The sequence below is a fragment of the Anser brachyrhynchus genome, assembly GCF_964034855.1.
Source record: "Anser brachyrhynchus genome assembly, chromosome: 2".
In the NCBI taxonomy this organism is placed as follows: domain Eukaryota; kingdom Metazoa; phylum Chordata; class Aves; order Anseriformes; family Anatidae; genus Anser; species Anser brachyrhynchus.
In genome coordinates this window covers 128,315,532-128,338,269 of record NC_137695.1, presented here as the reverse complement: position 1 = coordinate 128,338,269, position 22,738 = coordinate 128,315,532, and the positions used below count along the sequence as shown (strand labels likewise).

The 22,738-nt window shown below is 37.4% G+C and overlaps 1 protein-coding gene across 8 annotated transcripts in view; it reads left to right on the top strand.

The window, feature by feature from the left end:
* JPH1 (junctophilin 1) overlaps nucleotides 1-22,738 on the top strand; it is an 87,515-nt gene that overhangs the window by 894 nt on the left and 63,883 nt on the right. For 7 of the 8 annotated variants that reach the window (XM_080581631.1, XM_080581632.1, XM_080581630.1 and 4 more), the window contains exon 2: nucleotides 6,168-6,924. In XM_080581631.1, the coding sequence (XP_080437757.1) occupies nucleotides 6,168-6,924 (757 nt within the window). Of the gene's footprint in view, nucleotides 1-6,167; nucleotides 6,925-18,487; nucleotides 22,735-22,738 lie in introns of those variants that run through there. The other variant, XM_080581634.1, reaches the window with a different exon arrangement.

Sequence of the window (22,738 nt, the reverse complement as noted above, 5' to 3'; positions counted from 1 at the left end):
GGTGCCCCGAACAGGGAGCTGAAGTAGCGATGTGGATGCTCAACTTGCATAATATCGCCGAAAGTTAGCTCCACCTCCGTGTAATAACGCTCATTTTAATAAAACGAGACACAGTCCAAAACACATAGGTCAGGCGGTGCTGTGAGATCCGGCGGGCCTGTCCCTCACACCCCTCACCACTGGCAAACGGGCTGTGGGATCATAGGTTCAGGTTGGAAAAGACCTCCCAGATCATCTGGTCCAGCCGTCCCCTCCCACCAATATCACCCACAGGTGCACACCTGCAGAGCTGAGCTCCCTGCAGGTGCATTTCATTTGGGGGTGCTCGTGAAGACTCTGCTCATTAGGGTCACTTGGCACTCCAGCTCACCTGAGCGGTTAGGTCCGGTTAATCTCACCCTACCTGTGTTATTTCACGTGCTGTGTGAAACTAAGCCCGGTATTTCTAAACTTGCCTTATGCTGTAATGCCCCTGGCATCAGTGGAAGCACGTGGAGTTGCTCTTCGACTGGATTTGTTCCATTGTAACACGAAGAGCTGGGATCAGGTTTAGGTTTAGAGGGTTGGGCTGGGTCTTGCTTTGTTTTGTTTTGTTTTACGGGAAAGCCGCTTGCTTCAGTGTTGAGCGAACCACATAGGTAACGTGCAAATAGAACTTACCAAAATTGGGGGTACCTTGTAATTTTCATACAGTTGGACTAAAGGACAGCCCATGTATCAGATCTCATGAGTGATGCTGTTGATGGCTTATTCAAGGATTTCTGATAAGAGATTTGTGGCAAAACTTTAAGAATAGTATCGGAGAATAGATAGTTTTCTATTAAGCAGAGAAAGAGATGTTTACATATGGATTCTTCTGTCTTTTCACCCTTTCTGAAATACAAAATGTAACTAATTGGGTAAGATTCCTTTCCTTGATAAAATGAAATATGACGTGTGTTTTGTACCTTGAACTCTTCCAATCCCCTTTCTTGTACATAACTATTTGAAAATTGTTTTCTGATGCAGAAAGTTCTGATACTCACACTCAGCTTAGATATGGCTTGGGGGGTTTAAAAAGCAAAACAAAACCCACATGGATCAGAATTTTAGTTTCACTTTCACTACATGATATACTTTTAGATTGTTATTAAATTTATTTTGTCTTGTAAGTTGGAAGCTGAAGAATAGCTGAACTTATAGTGGCTTTTTTTTTACTATTATTTCCAGAAAAGTAGACTGCCATTCCAGTAAATCTGATAGGAGTGAGTTTCTTAAACTAAAGTTTCTTGTATCCTTCTCTTTAAGCTTCTTGTGTTTTGTTTTGTTTTTTAACCTCAACGCAATACTGATAATTCTGTGGTAAATTTTGTAAACTTTTAGACTTAAACCCAACAGGAAATGCTTTGTCTGAAACAGTATATGTGGCATGCAGTTTACACTGTAACATTTTTATTAACTGAAATATGTTAGCAAGCTCCCAGTCTTTTGAGATATTTCAGTTCACAATAACAGAAGATGTGCAATCCCATTGATTTTAATGGAAGTATTCATGAATGAAGTTAAGCTATACATCGGAGATGTTTGCAGAAGCGTTTTTGTTTTCATGCTCTGGATACAATAGCTATATTTGCACACCAGAAGAATGTCTGAAATACTTCTACAAGGAAAACAGATTTACATATGTCTTTAATGTAGTGTGAGCTATTTACAGGAGAAGTCCTTTACTATGACCTGAGAATACGAGCATTGCAAAATAACAGTGTTTAGACTATGCAAGTTGTCACTTTGCTTTCAAACTCACTAAAATACAGGCCTTTTTGCTGGTGTCTTTTTTTTTTTTTTAATACTATGATGTTTTTAAATGCACTGGTGGTATTAGATGTAGTTGAGGGAGAAAGGACCATAAGCATTGATGGCAATCCTCAGTGTTTCTGCACACACAGCTTTGTGCAATGTCAGTAATACAGATCATCTCTTGTTTACCTGCTTTAAAATTGTCACTCAGTTGAATCTCTGAGGAAAACACTATGAATTATAAGTCATGATCCACTGTCCATTGCATATGCTTACACGGGGCCTTCAAGTGACTCATCAGGTTGCTCCCTACAGTGATCAGGACTTCGGTGCCTCCTTCAGACTGCCTAGATTTTGTTGGATCTGTGTGAAGCAACGGGTCTACCTGAGAATTGTTTACAGAGGGATTACAGCCTAATTTGCAGCTTCAGTATGTGTAAATTAGCTAGCAGTTTATGATCCTGCCAACGGTAGTGGTAACAGCAGTCTTGTGATACAACGTGCATCGTCATTCTGTAGAGATCAGTGACAAACATCTGAAGAAAAGTAGTGCCTATGTTCATTGATTTTTAAGCAGTCGTCTTCCTAGATGCTTACTTACCTAACATTTGAGTCTGTAGAGCAAGTGAAAACCTTGGTGTGACACTTAAATCGTTAAACCACTGCAGATGCAAGTAAAGGGTAAGAGTAGGTCAAGTCATTCCTGGTTCCTTGGCCTTCCAGCTTTTTCATGCAGCGTAGTTTCAGATTTTAGCCACAAGTAGGCAATGACATTTACAGCTGTAAGATACAGCTGGGGCATTGGGGAAGGATGGTACAACGTAACTCTAAGGAGACAGGTTATGAAATTCTACCTTACAGCAACTTGCCAACAATACTAAAAAATACACTTGCTGTTAGTTCTCAGGCTCAAAATACTAACACATTTCCAGGGACACCGTGGTCAGTAGAAGCTGTGGCTGAATGTTGTGGGTTGTTTTTTTTTGGTTCCAAGCCTATTTTTTTTTAGAAAATAAAGCTGAACAATGTTATTGTTTTATGGTCAAATACAGTTTAAAATTAGCACGGTAGTTACATCAACAGTTGAAATTTTTAAAGTTGACCCTCTATGGTACTGCTTAAGGCAGTGAATTATAGTATCAGATGAAACAAGAAGAGACGTGTTTGTTGGTATTATCATTCATATTTGTATGTCTGTATAGAGATAGATATCACATGTTTGTATCTTCATATATGGGAAGAGGTTTTTTTATTGTCTTATGACAATGCTGTAGCATTTCATTATATGAGAGTATTAATAAACCTTATCTCGATCATTTAAAGCTTTCTAAAATTTCTGCTGTTGATGGAGATGATGCAGCTACTATCTGATATGGTAAATCGAATTACTCAAGTCAGCATTGTACAAGTCTGTTGCATCTGCCTTCTGTAAACTGCCCTCCATATCCTATTAAAATATCTTTGCCTTAACATTAAAGTTAAAAAATCAGGGTAAATGTCAGCTTTCTAGCACTAGTACCAGAAGCTTTTCCCTTAATGGATTTGTAATGATAAAGAAATTGTTGTTACCTGCAAGACTGTACAAAATTCCAACTAAATATCTTTGATACTTTCTCAGGACCAATTCAGTCTGAATCTTCGTTTCCTCATTATCTGTTTTCTCTTTAGAAGAAAGTGGCATTGATTTTATTGCAGTAGTAGAAAGAAAAATCTGACAAGTAAACAGCAGCATGTCAATTGTCCTCATTTTAATGCCCTTCTGGGCAACAGTAATCGCTTCCACTTCTGTCTGCAGAGTAGTGAAAAACCTCAGTTATAAATTAATTAAATATTTTTGAGCTTTCCATATTTATTAAGACAAAATATTAGTAAGAAAAAATGCGGCATAGGCAGGCTATTTGTACTTGTATAAAATTCTGTACCAAAAAAGGTTGATTCTACTTCTGAGTCTAACACTCAAATAACAATGTGGAGAGCCACAATTATGCTGCTGAAATGTAATTCTGGGTCATAATCAAAATTAGAATTAGATTTATTATTTTTAAATGAAATTTTAAAAAAAAGATGCAGAACCAGAGCCAGATTGTTAGAAGTAGCAGTGAAGTGTACCTTGCCAGCTTCCAAGCTCCAGCATGTCATTACAACACTAGGGCTATCCCAGATATAATTAAGGATAAAATGTAGTCATTTATGTTCATAAAATATTAATATATATCTGTGCAATGTCTGTTTAATAAAGAAAAAAATTACAGTATGGCCGTATTTTTGCAGTATTTACAGAATATGTCATATCAGTGTTTTTGTGCTCATGTTTCTATTTGTTCTTCTCCATATGCTGAGTTTTTTAAAATAATCATGTTTCTAGATTCAGCACCCTTACAAGCAGCGTAGCAGTAGGTATCCAGGATACAGAGAATGAGAAAGAAACTAAGAAAGTTGTTGGTTTGTGTCAGCAGCCATCTGTTAAAACAAAACCCTTCCACTTGGTAGAATTTTCTACCAACACAAAATAGTGATGTTGTCAAACCTATTTAGTATTATATAATAAAGAAATTACACTTGGCAAGTGCAATTGCATGTTAACATTGAAACACAACTCAGCTGAGGAGGTGATATGGTAAAACAGTAATCAATAGATGATTGACATAAACATAACCAAAATACTATGCATACACAAAGGAGATTGAATACCAAAGCAAATTAAGCTTTGAACTACATCTAAAACTTTAGGTATTTCACAGATATGTTCTCAAAAATTCATCATGGAATTTGATACTTGATATTTAGTTCTCTGGAGAATCTCTGAAGAATTTAATCCATGCTCCAGTTAAAGCTGGGTAAAATCAGATATTTTACATGCAGATTATTCATACTTCTGTACGAATATTCAGAGTCAAAATAGCTTAAAAAAAAGGCAAGTACTGGGTGGGTGAGAGATTTCATTTTTTTGTCTCTTTTAAAGAAATTTAATAGGGATTAGAATGAAATGATTTTAGAAAGCAAGCTGTCTTGTGTTTTCTAGGCATGGGGTACCACGCACCTTTCTTTGCTTTTCAGATACCAGGCACTGGAGTACGTATCTTGTCAAATTGAAAATGTCTTTTGAGAATACAAGAAAAAAAAATGGTCTGCAGTAGTAGTTTGATTATTGGTTCAGATGAAGCTTTACATATGCACAAATATACATGACTTCTCATATCAAATACCATGTTGGTGCTCTTTATAGATATATATATTTTTAAATACAAAAATAATTATGACTGCTATAAGAATGTAGTTGGATAAGGTAGTGTGTAATATTCTGTTTATTACTACCTCATCTTTCTTACATACTGCAGCACAAATGAAAGGCAAAAAAAAGTGGGAAAGGCTTCACGTTTCTGATTTGTGTCATAATACTGCAGAATGTAAATAGAAAAATAGTATTACTTACTGTATTTTCCTATGTCACATCAGCCTTCCAAATTTTGATGGCTGTCAAATAGCTTGAATACCGTATTCTCTTTCTTTAAATTTGTGTTCAGCTGTTTCTCAAGCAAAGGACCTACTCCCCAGGGAGCTTTTCAATGGATAAGGTGGCAGTGAAGATAGCGTTATATTTTCCTGTGACTCTTGCTTCAGAAATGATAGCTAGAATAAACTGTAGCTGGTTTTGTACTGCCAATATTTTAGGTAGCTAGAGCACTATGTTTATGATACCGGGTATACCAAAAAGAGTTCATAAAAAGTGTTATATACCAGGGGTTTGTTGTTAGTGTTTTGTAATTTTCCTCCATTCAAATGCATTGAAAAACTTTATAGACAACATTCAATTGTACAACAGGGCTTTGTAACGGTGATCTTCAGGTGGGCCTTTGTATCAGGACAATTTAGTAGATTGTCAAGTATGTCCTGACAAGGAGAGCTCTGCAGTTGAGCGAAGTGCAGGTTAACAGGATGTTTACCAGTCCCACTTGCTCCTGTGAGCAGCTGGAGGCAAGAGCTGTAGGCATCCTGCTCCCTCCTTGCCACCGCCCTTCTTTCCCTACCTTGTTGATCACCATAAAAAAATGTTGAGGGAGTCCTGCTTTTGAGATTTCTTTTGATGTTTCTTCCGTGGACAGAAGTATTCAAAAAAAGCTTACGATGATAGGTATTGTGTTTTAGCTGTCAAAATAAACTACTGCAGCTTGGAAAGTGAAAGCTTTGGTAAGGCGAAAAATGATTTATAAGAAAAACAAGTAACAAAAAGTATTTTATATACTGTGTCATGTACTGTCATGTTTTTTTCCTTCCATTCCAAGTTTCCAAGAACAGAATTGACAACATATTGTTGTCAGTAGCATATTGAATGTAGACTGGTAGGTCTTCTACAACTTCCTAAAATTAATTTCTGCTTCTTACTTTAAAAGGTACATACCAGGGACAATGGACAGGAGGGATGCGACATGGGTATGGTGTACGTCAGAGCGTACCCTATGGCATGGCAACTGTGATCCGTTCACCCCTCCGAACATCTCTAGCTTCACTTCGAAGCGAGCAGAGCAATGGCACCGTTCTGCATGACATCACTGCAGACAGCCCGGCTGGAACAAGAGGCGGTTTTGTGCTCAATTTTCACAGCGATGTAGAAGCCATGGGCATTAAGAAAAAAGGAGGCTTATTCAGAAGAGGATCCCTTCTTGGTAGTATAAAACTTAGAAAATCTGAATCTAGATCATCAATATCTAGCAAACGGAGTTCCGTCAGGAGTGATGCTGCTATGAGCAGAATTAGTTCTAGTGATGCCAACTCTACAATTAGTTTTGGAGATGGTGACTGTGATTATTGCCCTATGGAAGACCATGTTGATGCCACCACGACAGAAACGTATATGGGTGAATGGAAGAATGACAAGCGCAGTGGTTTTGGTGTTAGTGAGCGTTCAAATGGTATGAAATATGAAGGAGAATGGCTAAATAACAGGAGGCACGGATATGGATGTACCATGTTTCCAGATGGCACCAAAGAAGAGGGAAAATACAAAAATAATGTTTTGGTTCGTGGAATAAGAAAGCAACTTATACCAATACGAAACACAAAAACTAGAGAAAAGGTGGATAGAGCAATAGAGGGTGCACAGCGAGCAGCTGCCATGGCAAGAACCAAAGTGGAAATTGCAACTTCAAGGTATGTTATTACAAAATATATTTGCTCATCACTGAATTTTCAGGAAAAAAAATGTTATAATATGCGAGCTCTTACTGTTGACAAAATGCTCAAAAGTGCAAGGGATTTAAATGTTGTCTTTCAGTTTCATATGGGTAACTATTGACTTCAGTTAAACTATATGTATAAAACTCAGAACTTCAACTCATTTGGGTAAAGATTTTAATATATGTTCCATAATATACCATGAAAGTAAATTTCCACAGCTCATACATTCCTGACTTAAGAGCTGCTACAGTATGTCTTTAAACCTGCATGAAAAATGAAAATGGTGAGGAAATGCAGAGAATTATTTGGGGGATGTGAGGTGATGATGGAATATTTTCCCATAAGCATGCTCCAGTTACTCTTATTGTGTTGATGATTTTTGGGGTATCATCTGAGACTCCGAAATTTTTCATTTGACTCTGGGCATTTTAAAATGTGTGTGAGAGGCTGTGATATGAACAGTGTAAGAATAATGGTTGAGGCTCTTGTGCTTAGAGACTGTTGATTCAGTTGCCAGAACTGCTGGCAACTGCTTCTGCTAAGAAAGGTTTGTGTAAGGATTCTTTAATTTTGCAATGTAGTTTTCCTGCAGCCTGAATTCATCTGGGTCTTGTGACCACTACTTCACGTAGCAGTGGTCTTCTCCCCCTGTCAAGTGTTTGAGATGGAAGGGAGAAGTGTAAGGGTATTAGTAGTAGGGGAAAAAAAAAAGTCATTTCCTCTTTGAACTCCTAACCAACAATCAAGCAGAGTTGTCTGAAATGGAATTGTTAGAAATTAAATCAGTGTAGACAATTTTAATAGGTTTTACTATGAAGTCTGAGAGCTCTTTAAAAAGCTATTTAATTTTTAATGTCTTCAAACAAGTTTCTGTGGCAGTTTCTCTGTTGTTGGTTTTAGTCTGTTTCCTCGGGCAAGCTTTTCTTGAAATATGCTGTGAACCAAAAAAAGAAACCAGAAATGTGCATGAAAGAAAATCTTCCTGCTATTTTAGAAGGAGGCTGTCACATTACACTTACAGCTGAACAACTGATTCCTGATTTAGTGTGGTCAGTAGTGTATGTTCAGTGACTATCCTTTTTCTGGCAGTCGTGAAGAGTACAGAAAGACTGAGAACTACGTACGTGGGAAAGCTGGAATATGTGGATGGCTTATAGCAAAAGGTAGTTGAGACATAAACACGAAGAGTTTAGTGTACTATTAAAGAAGTTTTACAAGCACTGGCCACCTAAGTAACTAGAGGGTAGCATATACTCTATTGCTTCTATAAATATATGTAAGGCATTACATGACAGCATACCGCATTAGTGAAGCAGAGCAATAGCAGCTAACTTTAAGTTCCTGGATCCCATTCATGTTTTGTCAGTATGTAAGCCCTAGTTCTGAAAAATGGGTGATGGAACATGTGAATAGGGTTAGTTACCAATTTGAGGTCTCGGACTGTTTTTTTTAAATAGTTTTAAGTAACAAGGTACAGTATATACACTTCCGTTTTAAGAAGGGCTATGCCTCTGTATTTTGTTTGCTGTTCCTTATTCTCTTAAATTTTGAGTGAAGGGTAGAGTTCAGACTGCTTCTTTTGGAACAGTTCATGAAAATAGTGTTTATTTCTTGAAAAGATGTTCCTGAAATTGGAACAACAGAAGGCATCTGTGGTAGTGCACCTGACTATGGGCTGCTCCTTTGGTTTTTCTCTTGAGAATTTCTCAGACACAGTCCTGTGACTACCAGGTATCAAGATTGCAGACAAAGGTTTCCTTTCTCGTAGCAGCCTTTGCACTAACTGTATTGGCATCGAGTCAAAAGCAAAGTGACCTGACACCTCATCAGGCAACATCAGGCATAAAGATAACATTAACTTCACTTGTGAGCGCATGTGGGACTGATCTAGTAGGGATGATGTGACACTTCCCATCTCACAAGTTTTCAGAATTCCCTTTAGGATCAACCAGTGGGAGCAAGTCCATGGCATTATGTGAATTAGGGGACTGGCATACTGGCAGAGTCAATAGTACTGACTGTCCAAGAGTCGGATAATCTAAAAGAGATACTGAAAGAGCATTGAGGAAGAAACTTCAAACGGTTGCCAAATTCTAGACTGATCATATTGGTACTGCTTCAGGATGAGAGAGCTTGCTTCTGTTATATGGAAACTTGAGGCCCAGTATTGGTTTGTGGCTGTGTTAGTTTAACAGACCGATAAAAATGAAGTACTTTTGCTTTATGGTGAAATTACCTGATTACAGGTGCAGGATATTGCCCCTGGGAACTTACTGCGAACATAACTTCTGCAAAATCTCACTATGCTGAAAGCCTGGTGATGGGAATAGAGCAGTCATACTAACACATTAATGTGACTACTGATTAGGAAAAGTCTCATAAACTTCAGCTATACCCACTCTCTTAGCCGTCCTTAGAGCTAAAGAAGCAATATATTAATCCCTCAGACAGTAGCTTTCCTGTAGTGTCTTGGATGAATGTGAGTATGGTGGTCTTATCTGTTTCCTAATGACCAGTATTATAGGCAAAAAAAATCCAGGAGTGTCTTTTTTTTTTCATTTCTCTGTCGTGTCATAAAGGTATAAAGGTGGTTTTGCCCATATGACCTGTAAAACCTTTCGTTTCTGACCTCACCAGCAATGCGTGTTGCTGTAGACTTCCATTCCATTACTGTAACGACACACACACACAGAGTCCAGATTTGTATTCCAAACAGCCAGAAACCCAGACTCTCAGTAGTCAGATACTTTCCTTTTCAATGCAATTTCAAGTTGTGTGCTGTTCCTCCTGTACTGTTCATTCCCTAAATGTTTGCTGAGCCAAATGAAACCAGACTCCATACTCCTCTTCATAGCTCCCTGCTGGTCATGACAGGTTTGGCTGATAGTTTGACCCGTGACAGATGTCCACACAGTCATCAACAAGACCAACCACTGTTTTGCTTTATATTCTTGATGTCCTTTTATGTCTAAAAGTCCTCAATAATCTGTGCAGTCAACCTTTATCTATCATGATAGTTTGGTTTACAAAGGAAAATCTAAGAGTTGGTTAAATGTAGCTTCTCTGAGCCTGAATTTACAGTGGTACAGAAAACTTTAGTATCAGGGAATTAGTTACCAGCCTCTTTTACACAGATCTATATCCAAAACAGGTTATACATTAGCAATGAATAAAAATGCTTCTAATTTGGTAGCGCATCTTAGAAGTCTTGATTTTGTTATAGTTTTACTAGCTATGATTAAGGCATAAATACAAAATCCCAGAGTTTGAAGAATTATAGAAGCCTGTTAGATATTTGTCACTTTCAAGATATTAAAAGGCTTTTCTGTGTGTGTGTGTGTGTGTGTGTAATTATAGGCAGTGATTAGGTCAAATTAATCTTTAACCCATTTGTGCTAAAAGCAGTCAGGTTTACTCTAGCTGTCTTTTGGGGGCTTGTTCTCTGAAAGGAAAAGCTACCTTCCAGAAACTTTTAATGAATTCTTTTCTACGTTTATTTCAAGCACAAGTGAAATGCTTCAAAAGCTAGAAGATATACGTTGCCTTCTGGAAGATGTTAAAAATCCCCAAAGTCCACTGAAACAAGAGTCAAACAGAAATTTGTTTCAAGGATACCAAATACTTCTCTGAATAGGAATTTTGAACTTCCTTTTTATGGTTACGATGTGCCTTATTTAAAGGAGATAGGCCTCTGCAGTTCAATATGAAAGACTGGATTTTCTTTAAGCTTTATTTTTGCTTACTGGAATTATATTAGGGCATTTCTTTCCTGGTATTAGCATCCCTTAAGTTCTCATTAGAAGAGTAAATTTAGTATATTATATTAACTTTGCCTTCATCATTACTTACGATGGTATAAATGATAACATTTTTGGAATTCAGTTTGGGAATTTGATTATAAACTTACCTTCTAATACTCAGTATCGCTGGGTGATTTTAAATGTGTGAGTTGTGAGTATGTAGTGCTGGAAACAGAAGGAATCATGTTTGTTTACTTACAACCCTTCATATGCCAGATTCTTTCTAGGAAAGTCAGTATTATGGGTTTAGAACTGAGAGCTGAACCAATTTTTTTCTCCTTTCTGATTTTTACTAGCTAATGCTCAACTATAAATTTTCATTTTAGTGTTGCTTCTCTGAGGAAAAAGAAACTTTGCAAGGACACAGAGGGACAAGATGAAATGACAATAAAAGAAATAGTGTGTGATGATAGTGTGTGGAGGGAAAGGGAGAAAGAAGTCAAAAAAAATAAAATGTTTCCTTCTTGATCTTTTCCTTATACTCCATTGATCTTTCAGCTCATAAAACAAGCAGGCCAATTAATTTTATCTTTTTTATAATTCTGTTTTCCACAGAAACTAAACACTTCTAAAACTCTTTCAAAATTTTGGAATACTTTACTAATTTGTACTGTCACAAGATGCTGTGAGAACTTTTGCCCACGTGAAAAGTTACATTGTCATGGTTTTTCATTGCATAAGCACCTGAGGTTTCAGTCAGGGAGAATGGTGCCTTTGTGTTAGGCACTGTACAAATAAATTACCCTGTGCAGAGACCTTGCAGTCTGGGAAAATGGCAGTGCCCAACAAATGGAAAGAAACTGGCAGGATTGTGAAAAGTCCTGAGATCAAGATAACAGTAAAATTAATATCTTACAGCTAATAATATAGGGCAAAATCTCCTTGTCAATTAGCTGTCTGGGCTTAGATAGCCATGCCTTGCAAGCATCCTGTAAAGGTTAGCTTTTAAGGGGAGTGCTGAAGGGGGATTAAGCGGTGTCTTCTGCAGTGATTTCTTTTTCAGAGCAGCTCTTTTAGTCAGCTCAATTTTATTTTTAACATGTTTGTGTCCAAGTCTACAGATGCCATGGCTTAGTTACAGCCTTTATTTTCCTAAATAAACCAATGAAATTCTAGATCCGATCTGGTGCCGTGGGCAGTGGCAGCCACCTCTGCTTTGTGGGGCTGCTGCTAAGCAGCCTCAGGATGGCAGAAAGGCCGCAGGAGGACAGTGCAGGAGGGCTGGCTCGCAAGCAGAGACCTGGCACAACGATTTGGGGTTCCATTATGTGTGGGGTCATAGCGGCTTCCTGGAGTCAGTAGCTGGCTTGTGTAATTTTCAGTCTTGAAGATAGTTGAGAGAGCCTGGCCTGGCACTGCACCAGCCAGGCCTGGGCTCTTAGTGTTGGCTTGAAGATGCTGGGCCGTACCAGCTCCGAACTGCGCCTCTCGCTGGTCTGCCCCACAGCACTTGTATAAGAAATCCACAGTTATATTTCTCAGATCCTTAATTCTGAGTAAGTTTCAGTATGCTGTGCTGCATGTGGTAGGTTTGTTTGAAGCATGTGGAGTCGTCAGGAGTAGTTCAGTATGTGGTTCCTTCATTGTGTTTGCTGCCTTGCATGACCAGTACTCTCTGCTTGACCTGAACAGATCATGATTTCCAGGGAGAGCTGGAATTAGGTGCATGGGTCCTATAGTTTGTGTCTATGCTAGATGGCAGCTGCCAGTCCTTCCAGCTGGCACTGAACGATGTGCACTGTGCACAGCTTTCCGTTCTGGGTTTAGCTGACTCTACCATAAAGCTTTGTTTACCCAAGAAACTGAACGGGGCACTTGCAAGACTAGTCCCTTGCACATCATTGAGATGTTTTCCTTATTATATCTGAAATACGAACATCATGTTTAGGCACAGGATCCAAGAAATACCAAATGTATTTATATGACTTCTTGCATTAGTGCAAAGTTGCCTCAGGTTCAAAACAAATTCAATTTTAATCATTTTACTACATAATCTATTTGAAGATAACAAAATACTGTGGTAAAACTTAAAATAAGTCTTCAGCTACTATGGATAGTAATTTTAATGTTGATTCTGAATCCTTTAGAGGAAACTATATGTTCCTGTGGGATCCTATGGGAGTTATACCCATAACTTCAGTGGGGCACATTTTCACTCAGATTTCAAAAACAACTCACCGGTAAAAGAATATAGTCTTGGACCATTCCTCAGTTATTAGTTGGAGTATGAATAATACATCTGTTTGAAATAACAAATTGTATAAACATCGCTACACAGATTTGCTTTCTTAATATTTAATGCAGTAAGATTACATGGCTGAAAATATACAAAATTACTCCTGTACTATCACTCAGCTTGAAATTTAAGAAGGCCTCAAGTATTTAAATTTTTGATCAAAGTACTTATATTAGAATACACCTACTTACAGCTGTAAGTCTGAATAAGGATATTAAAAGAAAAAATAAAAGGCCTGCTTTGATTTCAGTGTGAAAGCAAACAAGCATTCCTTAATACCTTCAGGAATACTTTTAAAACAGCAATTGAAGTGCAATCACTTCTGGAGTATGGCCAATCTTACTTTGTGTTTGTATTAGACATAGACTTTGTTACCCCAGAGTTGCTTTTCTAACTTGCTTAAAATCTGGAGGTTGATAGTTTAAGATTGAAAGTATTCTCTGCTTTCAAAACATAAACAAACCAACACTCTGTGCACCACTGCTTTTAAAATAAGCATGAAAGGAAGTTTTTTTCTTTTTTTTTTTTTTTAAATATACAAACCTTTTTGAAACGCTTCTTTATGTAGAGGGTTAAGGATTTTTTCCCCTGGTGTCCAAAATACCTTATTTAGGAGCTGAAAGAATCTTTACAGCGGCAATCCAGCAGATGTATGTGAAAACACTGCTTTTTTTGATGATACTGAGACATACTAGTAAAAGATCAATATTTTTCCTGTAAACAAAGAATTAGATGAGCTATTATGCTGACTCTTGCCTTAGTTGTTACATAGCATTTCAGTTTTGATCTGTATTACGACAGTTGTTCAAAAGCTAAGCCGCAAACAGCATCTGTCTCTACTGACTTGCAGGGGAGTTTCTGTGATGGAAATAAATCTCCGTTTATAAAAACAAAATCTGTAGGGTTTGTAGTGGTCAGTCATATGTGAACCAGAGTGTAAAGCTATTAGACTCATGTTATTAATTGCTATAAAAATATTCTCATAAACAAAGATATTTCATATTTTTGCTAGTACAACTGCATACATATGGCTAGTAGAACTAGTGTGAGCTTCAGAAATGTATTTGATGTTTTGATCAAAGACTAAACCAATTACTATAGAAACTTCTCAGCTTCTTCAAAGAAATAAGAAAATGTGCTTTTAACTGTAACGTTGTTGATCGGTGTTCTACACAGAATGATTTTCAGTGAAGAACTACAGTAGAAAAAGTCATTTAAATGATTTAGTTATTGCTTCCTATGTTGATCTTATAGTATATCTTCCAAATAACAATTGATTAATTTCATGAAAACTGGTGTAATTCATTGAGTGACGCTGTTTGTTTGAATAGTAATTTATCAGTGATACATACTATGATTTCTGTTCTTTTTTCACTGGCAGTTAATACCTTTTCTGTATTCTACATCTAATAGAAACTGGTATATATTTTCATATACTAACTTGCCTTCTTTTTCCTACCCGTTGGTACATTGTTACACGTTCTTCATTATTCTGCAGTTCTCTGCTCTCATTGTCAAAGTCCAAGGTGGCAGAGAAAATCTTTGTAGCTAGTATCCAGGAGCAAATTTGTCCTGTATGAGCATGTCTCCCCTCAAAACCATTTAAACTTCTAACATCTGCAACAAAACGTTGATTATTCTTGTTGCCCTCCTTAGATGTTTCTTCAGTTCTATATAGATGTAGTATCCCAAGAGCTCGTTCCTGAGCTCACCACAGTACCCAATGCTTTACAGAATCACAGACTCACTGAGTGGTTTGGGTTGGAAGGGACCTTAAGGATCACCTACTTCCAGCTCCCCTGCCCTGGACAGGGACACCTCCCACTAGACCAGGTTGCTCAAAGCCCCATCCAGCCTGGCCTTGAACACCTCCAGGGATCGTGCAGTTATGTATGAGGTTAGAGTTGTTCTGCCTTGCACTTCACTCTTACACTGAAATTGAACTTCATTTACCATTTAAGAGTGATTAACAAGCTTTGTGTAGCTCTTTGCAGTTCTCCCTTGTACTTCCCTAACAGTGTTGTTCACAGATTCTGTCATTTAGCTTTTCACACCTTTTCCCAGACTTTCTATGAATGTAATGGGTTCTCAGCTCAGGGCCCTATGGATATCCAGTGATCAACCTTCCCATTGAGAAAACAGTTGTTTAATCTGGTATTTATTGTATTCTGTTGAATACAATATTTATTGTAGTTCTGTTGAACTAATTTTTTATTTACTCAAGTATTTCCCCTTGTTTTCTCCTGTATTCCTCCATTTAGGCTCCAGAGAGTTTCTGGTGAGGAAAGTGCTATATTTTGGTCCTGCTACGTTAAAAGCAGAGATTGATGGGAAGTGATGGTATTACCACATTGTATTTGAAAGCCAGGAATTTTCTTATTAGCATCTGGCTAATATGAAATCAGTTAAATGTGAATTTCCTGTTCTCGTCTTCTAGGAGTTTAAAAAGAAAAGCATGTATTTCTCTTTTCTCTTATCACTCTGAATCTCGTAGGCTGCTATTTAGGCTTTAGTTACCTTCCTACTACAGTATGGCACCCGCACTTTACACTCATATCAGTTTATTGGCATGTGTAAGATGAAAGGACATTTTGCTGCTGCTTCTGCTTTACTTTCTGATTTGGGGGTAGATCATTCCAGACATCTTCTCTCTCTGAGTTTTTAGACCATTTCAGAAAAAAAAAAAAAAGTATATTGGAAAAATATAAATATATAAAGTATATTAAAGCTATGCAAAAGGACTTAAAATGCAAATGTGGAAAGAGACAAGACTCAAAGATGTTCACTGCTGAGGTGGTCTCCTGGCTCATGTGGACGTGCATGATGGCTGCTTATTTGAGATTATTTGCTTATTGGGAGCTAAGGTTTTATGACTGTCACAGTTAGAAACTTCACTGTCACAAGGAGAGAAATACAACTAATACATCGTAGTTATGACAAACTCAAATAGCTTCGTAGGAATTGGCTCTGTGTATATTCAACACAAGTTCACTTTTTACGCTCTCTCACAGGCATTGATGATGTCAATTGTATAAACATTTTAGGAATATATTGGCACTTATCAGTTCTACAAGTATCAACAGAACAGATAAGCTAGTGACCTATTCTGATATTCAAAAATGTTTGATTTTTATAGATATGTTGAAGCAATTGGTGATGGTTTCTGTTGAAGAGGCTTTTCCTTTCTTCTCATGGTGGCTATAGGCCTTGTGCAAAACCGATGCCTGTTGGGCATGTCTGATGTTTACAGGCATGTAGAGTGTCTTAATGGTGTGGTTTACAATTAGGGTTTGATCGTTTTGTATTCACAATTGATACCGAATTACCAGAAAAAATTATACTGGGTGTCTCACTATTTTAGGCAATATTTATATTGTGCCGTATCAGTGAAGAATCTTTTTTTTTTTTCCTAATGTAGAAATTATACCTTTTTCAGAAAAAGGCTTTATTTAAAGACTGAAATGGGACAAAAGAAAATTAATCTACACACAGAATTCAGATCACACCACCTGCAGAAAATATAGTCATATTACTTGGTCACAGCTCACCTCTATAAAAACTATAATGTGCTATGCTCTTGTTATGAAGATACTGAGCGTTTTCCTCTCCAAGTCTGTATCTGTGATATGCATAGATATGATGTGTTTCTGATGGACAAACTGCTTAGTGGAGCTTCTGCTAGCCTTTGTTAGCAGGTTTAAAAAAGTAGATAGCATTTGGCTTTTAGCCCTGCTGGGTCTCTGGACAGTAATTGCAGCGAGCAATCAGACAAAATGGTGGTTCTAGTAAATTCATGAAGGAGCTGGTCCTAAATTTGATGTGATGTTTTCTTCGTATTTTAGTTGATCAGAATAAATGGTTTTTAGCAGTTCACTGTAAGTTCCAGCTTTCAGACATAATAGATACTCAATTTCAGTTTGTTTGCCCTTTGAATTTATGATGATTGAAAAGCTATAAAAGTGGTCTTGAGGTCTGTGTAATTGTTGAGTTGGGAGTTAATAACTGCTGACAGATACAGTATCTGCGTAACAAGACGAACTTTGGCTTTGGACCTGTGGTGAGTGGACAGTACAAAGATGTCTCTTTCAAGAAGTTCAGAATATATAGATAGGTAAGCTTTCTGAAATCTCTGACACTCTTTCTTACACCTCGATTTTCTGTTTCTAGCAAAGATAAGATTAGACTGGAATCCTTTCCGTATGGAGCACTGATAAATTTTGCACAAGTAAAAAAAGAAAAAAATGTGCTTTGGTGTTTGAGTAGGCATTGTGCAAGTGTTGGTCTGGCAAAACCTGAGAGCTGGCTTCCTCACAGAGGCAGCCCTTCCGTTTATTTGGTATTTCACAACAGATTTAATCAGCTGTTTGTAATAATACAGGCATTTTTGGTCAGCAGTTCAAAGAATATCCTTACTGATGTTCTCAGAGGCCAGTCTGAGAAAAGTCAGCTACAACTGTCCTCGGGAGCCTTGCTTGCTTATTCAAGGCCTTTAACAATTCAGGGAATTCTGTTCTGCTTTCAATAAATCTCAACATGAAAAAGATACTTTTCTCTGGAAAAGAAAATGAATTTGTCTTGAAAATATCCATCCTGGTACGTGAAAATGCATACCCAAGTCAATGTATGACTTCGCACTGCTTAATTCAATAGATAGTTCTGGTTTTGCACAGAAATACGCTTTGCCAGAAATAAGGTGGCAGTATCCTCTTGGATTATCTGCTTTTCAACGCTCACTGTTAAACTTTAAACCACTTGATATCATCCGTCTGACCCTGAAGTGGTTTATTGTCTCTTCCTCAATAAAACTAGCATGTTCGAGGTGTTCTGATCTTCTTTCCCTCTGTTCTTTGGCACTAAATTATCTCATTTTGCAAGTGGAAGTTTCAAGGGACATGGAAATTGAATTTGCTTAGGTGTAAGGCAGCTGAGGAAGCAAGCCTTTTCTAGGCAACTTTGATTTTCCTATCTATTAATAAATTAAACTTTGGAACAGATTAAATATAACCTTTAGCAGTTAAGTCCACTGTATTTTCTTTCAGATAACATTTGAGGAGTGTGTTGACTCAGGCCAGTACTTTCAGGAATATTTACTGGTTAGAAAAAAATAGTTTTGGTGTGCTTTGCCCCTCCTGTTATCATGCTTTGAGATCAAGTATATTTGGTTCCTACCAAGATGACAATAAACTGAAACATAAGGGAGAATTAATTCTGGAAATGAAGAGTAAGATTCTGTTAATATCCCCACTATTAAGCATTGTAAGTCTAACTTTTCTTGGTTTTCGTAGTGATATTGTTCTGTGGCAGATTTAAAGCGTGATATAAAGCGCTTATTATGTAATATAATAATTTCACAGTGTGACGACAGTGTAGCAAAAAGGAACTGAGGGGAAAAAGATGGAACTCTTGGATTTTAGGTGTATTTCTAAAATATCTTTGGATCTTTCTGTAGCTGGTTTACTGACAGTTCTCCAAAAAGTACTCTTTTTTATTTGTTTTCCAGAAATAGAAACTGGTTGAGGATTCCCATGTACCGTGAATTCCGGATGCTGCTCTGAAATTGTCTATACAGTTAATTTCCTATTTGATTGGTTATCTTGAGGTGTTATTGTTTTGGTTTGCATTATGAGATTGCTGGCGTGGGGAAATTTTGTGAGAGCTTTTCGTCTTTGTTTTAGCTCTTCTATTCACTTTTTATGTATAAAAGTCACCCATTTCCCAATCACTAAGAATGGATCACTAGGCTACTTAGGAATGGATGCTGTTAATAAGAATATCAAACTTTTATTATTATTTTCTATACCAACTACATTCCTTGTTAATATCCCTGTGTTTTGACCCTGTTATTGCTATCAGTGTAATGCGTTTTCTTCTCTTGGAAAGAAATGCATTAGATGGATTAGCAAATACTAAAAATATCTTTGCTTAACCACCAAATTATATAACCATCCGATTTCTGTTGGCTGCTGGTCTCATGCTGTGGTGCATTTTAGAAATCTGTATTTTACATCACACCAAGTGAAAGAAAGTTACTGATTTACATCAGATCTTCTTTTAGAGTTTTAAATGTCTTATTTCTTTTTTTTTATGTTATTTTTAATTCAAATAGTTAAAAGTAGAATTTACTGAAGGCTTCTGATACCTATTATCAGTTCAAAATTTGAAAATGCTGCTGCTTTCATATGCTATGTTCCTTCTTATTTTGGTCACGTTAGTGCACAGTGTTTGGTACTTTCTTTGGATTTGTGGTTTATTTTTGCTTGGGGATATTTTTTAATGGAACAAGAATTTAGATCAGACCTACTGTCGAGGGCCATGGAAATAAGCTGAGTCACTTTCTAGAAAGATCTTTACAAATACAAGAGAAGATTTGGTCAACATGACCAGCTTTAGTGGTCGTGTCGTCTTTCTTCTGCACTTACTATATCATACGAGTGAAAGGATTTTATGGAGTTAATCTGTTCTAGAGGCCTATATAAGGAGAGAACATGAAGACAATGATTAATTTTCCATAAGAGTAAATATTTTTTTTAATTTCATGATTTTCCTCTAAATTTCCCTTAAAGATCTGAAGTGACTTATCTCTTAGTAATAATCTATTCCAATACTTGACGGCATAAAGTAGTAGATAGGTGCTTACTTATAACTCAAATTTCTTTGCATTGGTGAATAAAGAGAAAAAAGACTCAATTTAAAAGGGTAGGTAATTGACTGATGTTCATCAAAAATGTTTGTAATGAGATAACTTTATAGACTGCTATTTTCTCTCTTTTTTTTTCCTTTGCTGCAAAAAACTTGTGTTGTTTTACAGTGGAAGTGCTGCATATGAGCACATTGCCTAGGGTAGGGCAGCAAGATTTTGTTCTTTGTGAATGTGACAAGACAAGTCAGCTTGTATCCTAAGGTCAACAAAGTGTCACCTTCGTCTGCAGCTACATCCGTTCCTGCTGTTTGTTTTTCTATTGTGTGGCTCTAATGAAGAAGAAAAAAAAAAAAACAAATGCATGAGAAAAGGAAATGATGTCATTAGAGCGATCCCTTTGCATGTTAGGGAAAAGACTACACACAGCCTGCTTCATGAAGGGCATGAGAACATCCTGAAAGGTATTTGGCACCTTTTGTTGAAATATTCTGATAGATCCCATTAACTTTCTCAGCGTTGCTCTGAAACAATGCCTACGGATGGAGGCTGAGCACCAGACCTATTCTTCCTTTATTTGGTGCCAAAAAAATTGAGTTACCATACTATACAACATCACCTTAAAGCTAATATTGTTTATGTGCTGCTTCTGGAGTGGTATGTACACAAAGCATTCAAACTTTCCTCAGCAAGCTTTTTTGTGCTTTCATCCATGATATTCTTCACAAGTGAGTGGGAGAAGCCTGGATTTCTCAAGACCTTCGTAGGAGACCCTTCTTAGAGACCATCTCTGCAGCCATGTGTCCAGTAGAGTAAGAGTAGAGAGCTGAAGTTACTGCTATTTGTTTCTGATTGAACAACTTTCTATCGCTTTACTGCTCTCACTCCATTCTCTTTGGAGTATTTGTCCCACTTGTTAATGCTAATCTTTTCAGCTGTACAGTCTCAGGGGCCTGTCCACTGTATCCATTTGAAATAGCTGAAATGATGGAGCCTTGGAGTCTACTTGTCACCTTGCAAATGCCGTATTTATAATAAGCATAATATACACGCTGATAATAACAAGAGCAATGAGAAGATGATTTTCTACAAGTTTTTAGAACCCAGTGGTTTTGTTTAAATCCAAAAATATTGTATTCAAATGCAGTGTTCTGGTAAGTGATTTACCTCTGCACTGTGATTTACCAGGGAAAAAATCACAGGCTTTTAGCCTTCCAGTCTCTAATTTCCTCTCAAAAGGAAATAACCTTTCTGTCCATGGGTGGTGGGAGTGTGTACAGTTGTTGCTAGCCACTAGAGAGAATACTATTGAGGCATTATGGGTGTCTCTTCTGCCTTTCTACTGATGCAACATGGTTTAATATTTATACTGAAAAAAATATTCACAGATTTTTATAAGTCAATGAAAACCTGAATTGAGAGGTGAACCTAGTGAATTCAAATAGTGAAGTAGTGAGTTCAAGCACCAGCATTTTAAAGTGGAAAACATGTTTCTTCAACAGAAAAAAAAAACACACACCAAGAGAAGATGGGAATGAATCAAATGATAGTATTTCTAAGTGAAAGCAGGAGAGATTCAATAGGGGGGATCCTTGCCGCGCAGAGGAGTGTATTAATATTCTTAATGCAAGAATTTTTTTTTCTTATTAAATTGATGTAAAAAAATACAATCAGAATTGAAAAGAACTTTGTGGAATTTTAAAATGAAAGGACTCAAATGTTTCCATATAATAATGCAAAATAACTACATTTTCATAACCTCTCAGGACACTTTAAAATGTACTTGCAGTCTGTTACACAAAAAATGGTGAGACTGTGGTAGTAACATAGGCTGTTTCTTTTGCTGCTTTTTATTGTACCTTTCAGTCTGTAGGAATGTGCTGACTTCACGTACATGATCAGCTGCTCATCATTGCTGTTACTAAGCTAATTCTGAGGAGAGAAGCCTACAGCTTGCTGTTCAGCAGGTGCAGGGGAAAGAGTTGGTCAAGAGGTTTCAAAAAATTCACCTTACTTTTAAAATGGTGCTTGTGATGTCTGTGACTCTCCTTAGGAGCAGACACGGTTTTCTAAAGTGTTAATGAAAGAACAGATAAATGGCTTAGAGTCCATTTACACGGTAGGTTTAGAGGATGTAAGCATGAGCTGAGCCTGTCAGGCTTTTAGTTTGCTCTTCACATAATCCATTGGTGCAACTACTAAATGTTGTCCCTGCTGACATCAACAGCAAAACTCACAGTGATTCCACTGACACCAGGTTATCCCTGACAAAACAGTGCTCTTTGTGAGCTGCATGTTTTGAGAGGCGATGAGTTGCATGTACAGAGACAGTCCAGTTAATACAAAAAAACTTCAGGTTCTCAGCTTGCTCTTAGGTGCCCACTCTTCACAATTCCCAGCAAGACTAAAATTTGGGGCTTATTTTGTGAATTGCAAAGGAAAAAGTAGAGCTTTCTGAAGTTTAGTCCTCTCTATTCCCAAACAATGAAGCTCCTGTAACAAATCAGTATGTCACGTTCTGCCTCCTGTTAGTCCTGCTGAATGCTGTGCTGCTCTGCACGCTGTCCCAAATAATTGTGTGATTTCAGTATGGTGCAGTTCAATACAGGTAAGGGGGACAGAATTTATTGTGGAAAGTCAGCTCAGTTGCTGAAGATATCCATATTTCTGGAAATTAGGGGGACTTTGCTTTGAAAAAATTAACTGAGGGTATAGTTTAGTTTTTACTGCTCTTATAGAGAGTCTGATTTCTGGATTTGCATCTTTGAGAAAAATGATTAATAGATTACATGGGTTTGCATTGGAAATAGCTAATTATACAGGTTGCTGCTGCTGCTTTTTGGAATGCAGCCATTTTTCTGTTGCAAAAGTCTTCAGCATTCTAGTTAATCAGAAAAAAAAAATATATTAAGCCTGGTTTGTTTTCTTCTGCTTTGCTCATCCAGCAGATGTTTCTAAAAGGTCACCGAGGTCATGGTGCCCAGTTTCCCTGGCTAGGTGCATGTACTGTGCCAGGTGGCTTATCGCATGTGCAATAGGACTGAGGCTTCTGAGGAAGAGGAGGGTGCTGGAGCCACTCAGACAGCTGGCTCCCAGCTGGGTTTTTTGTCCCAA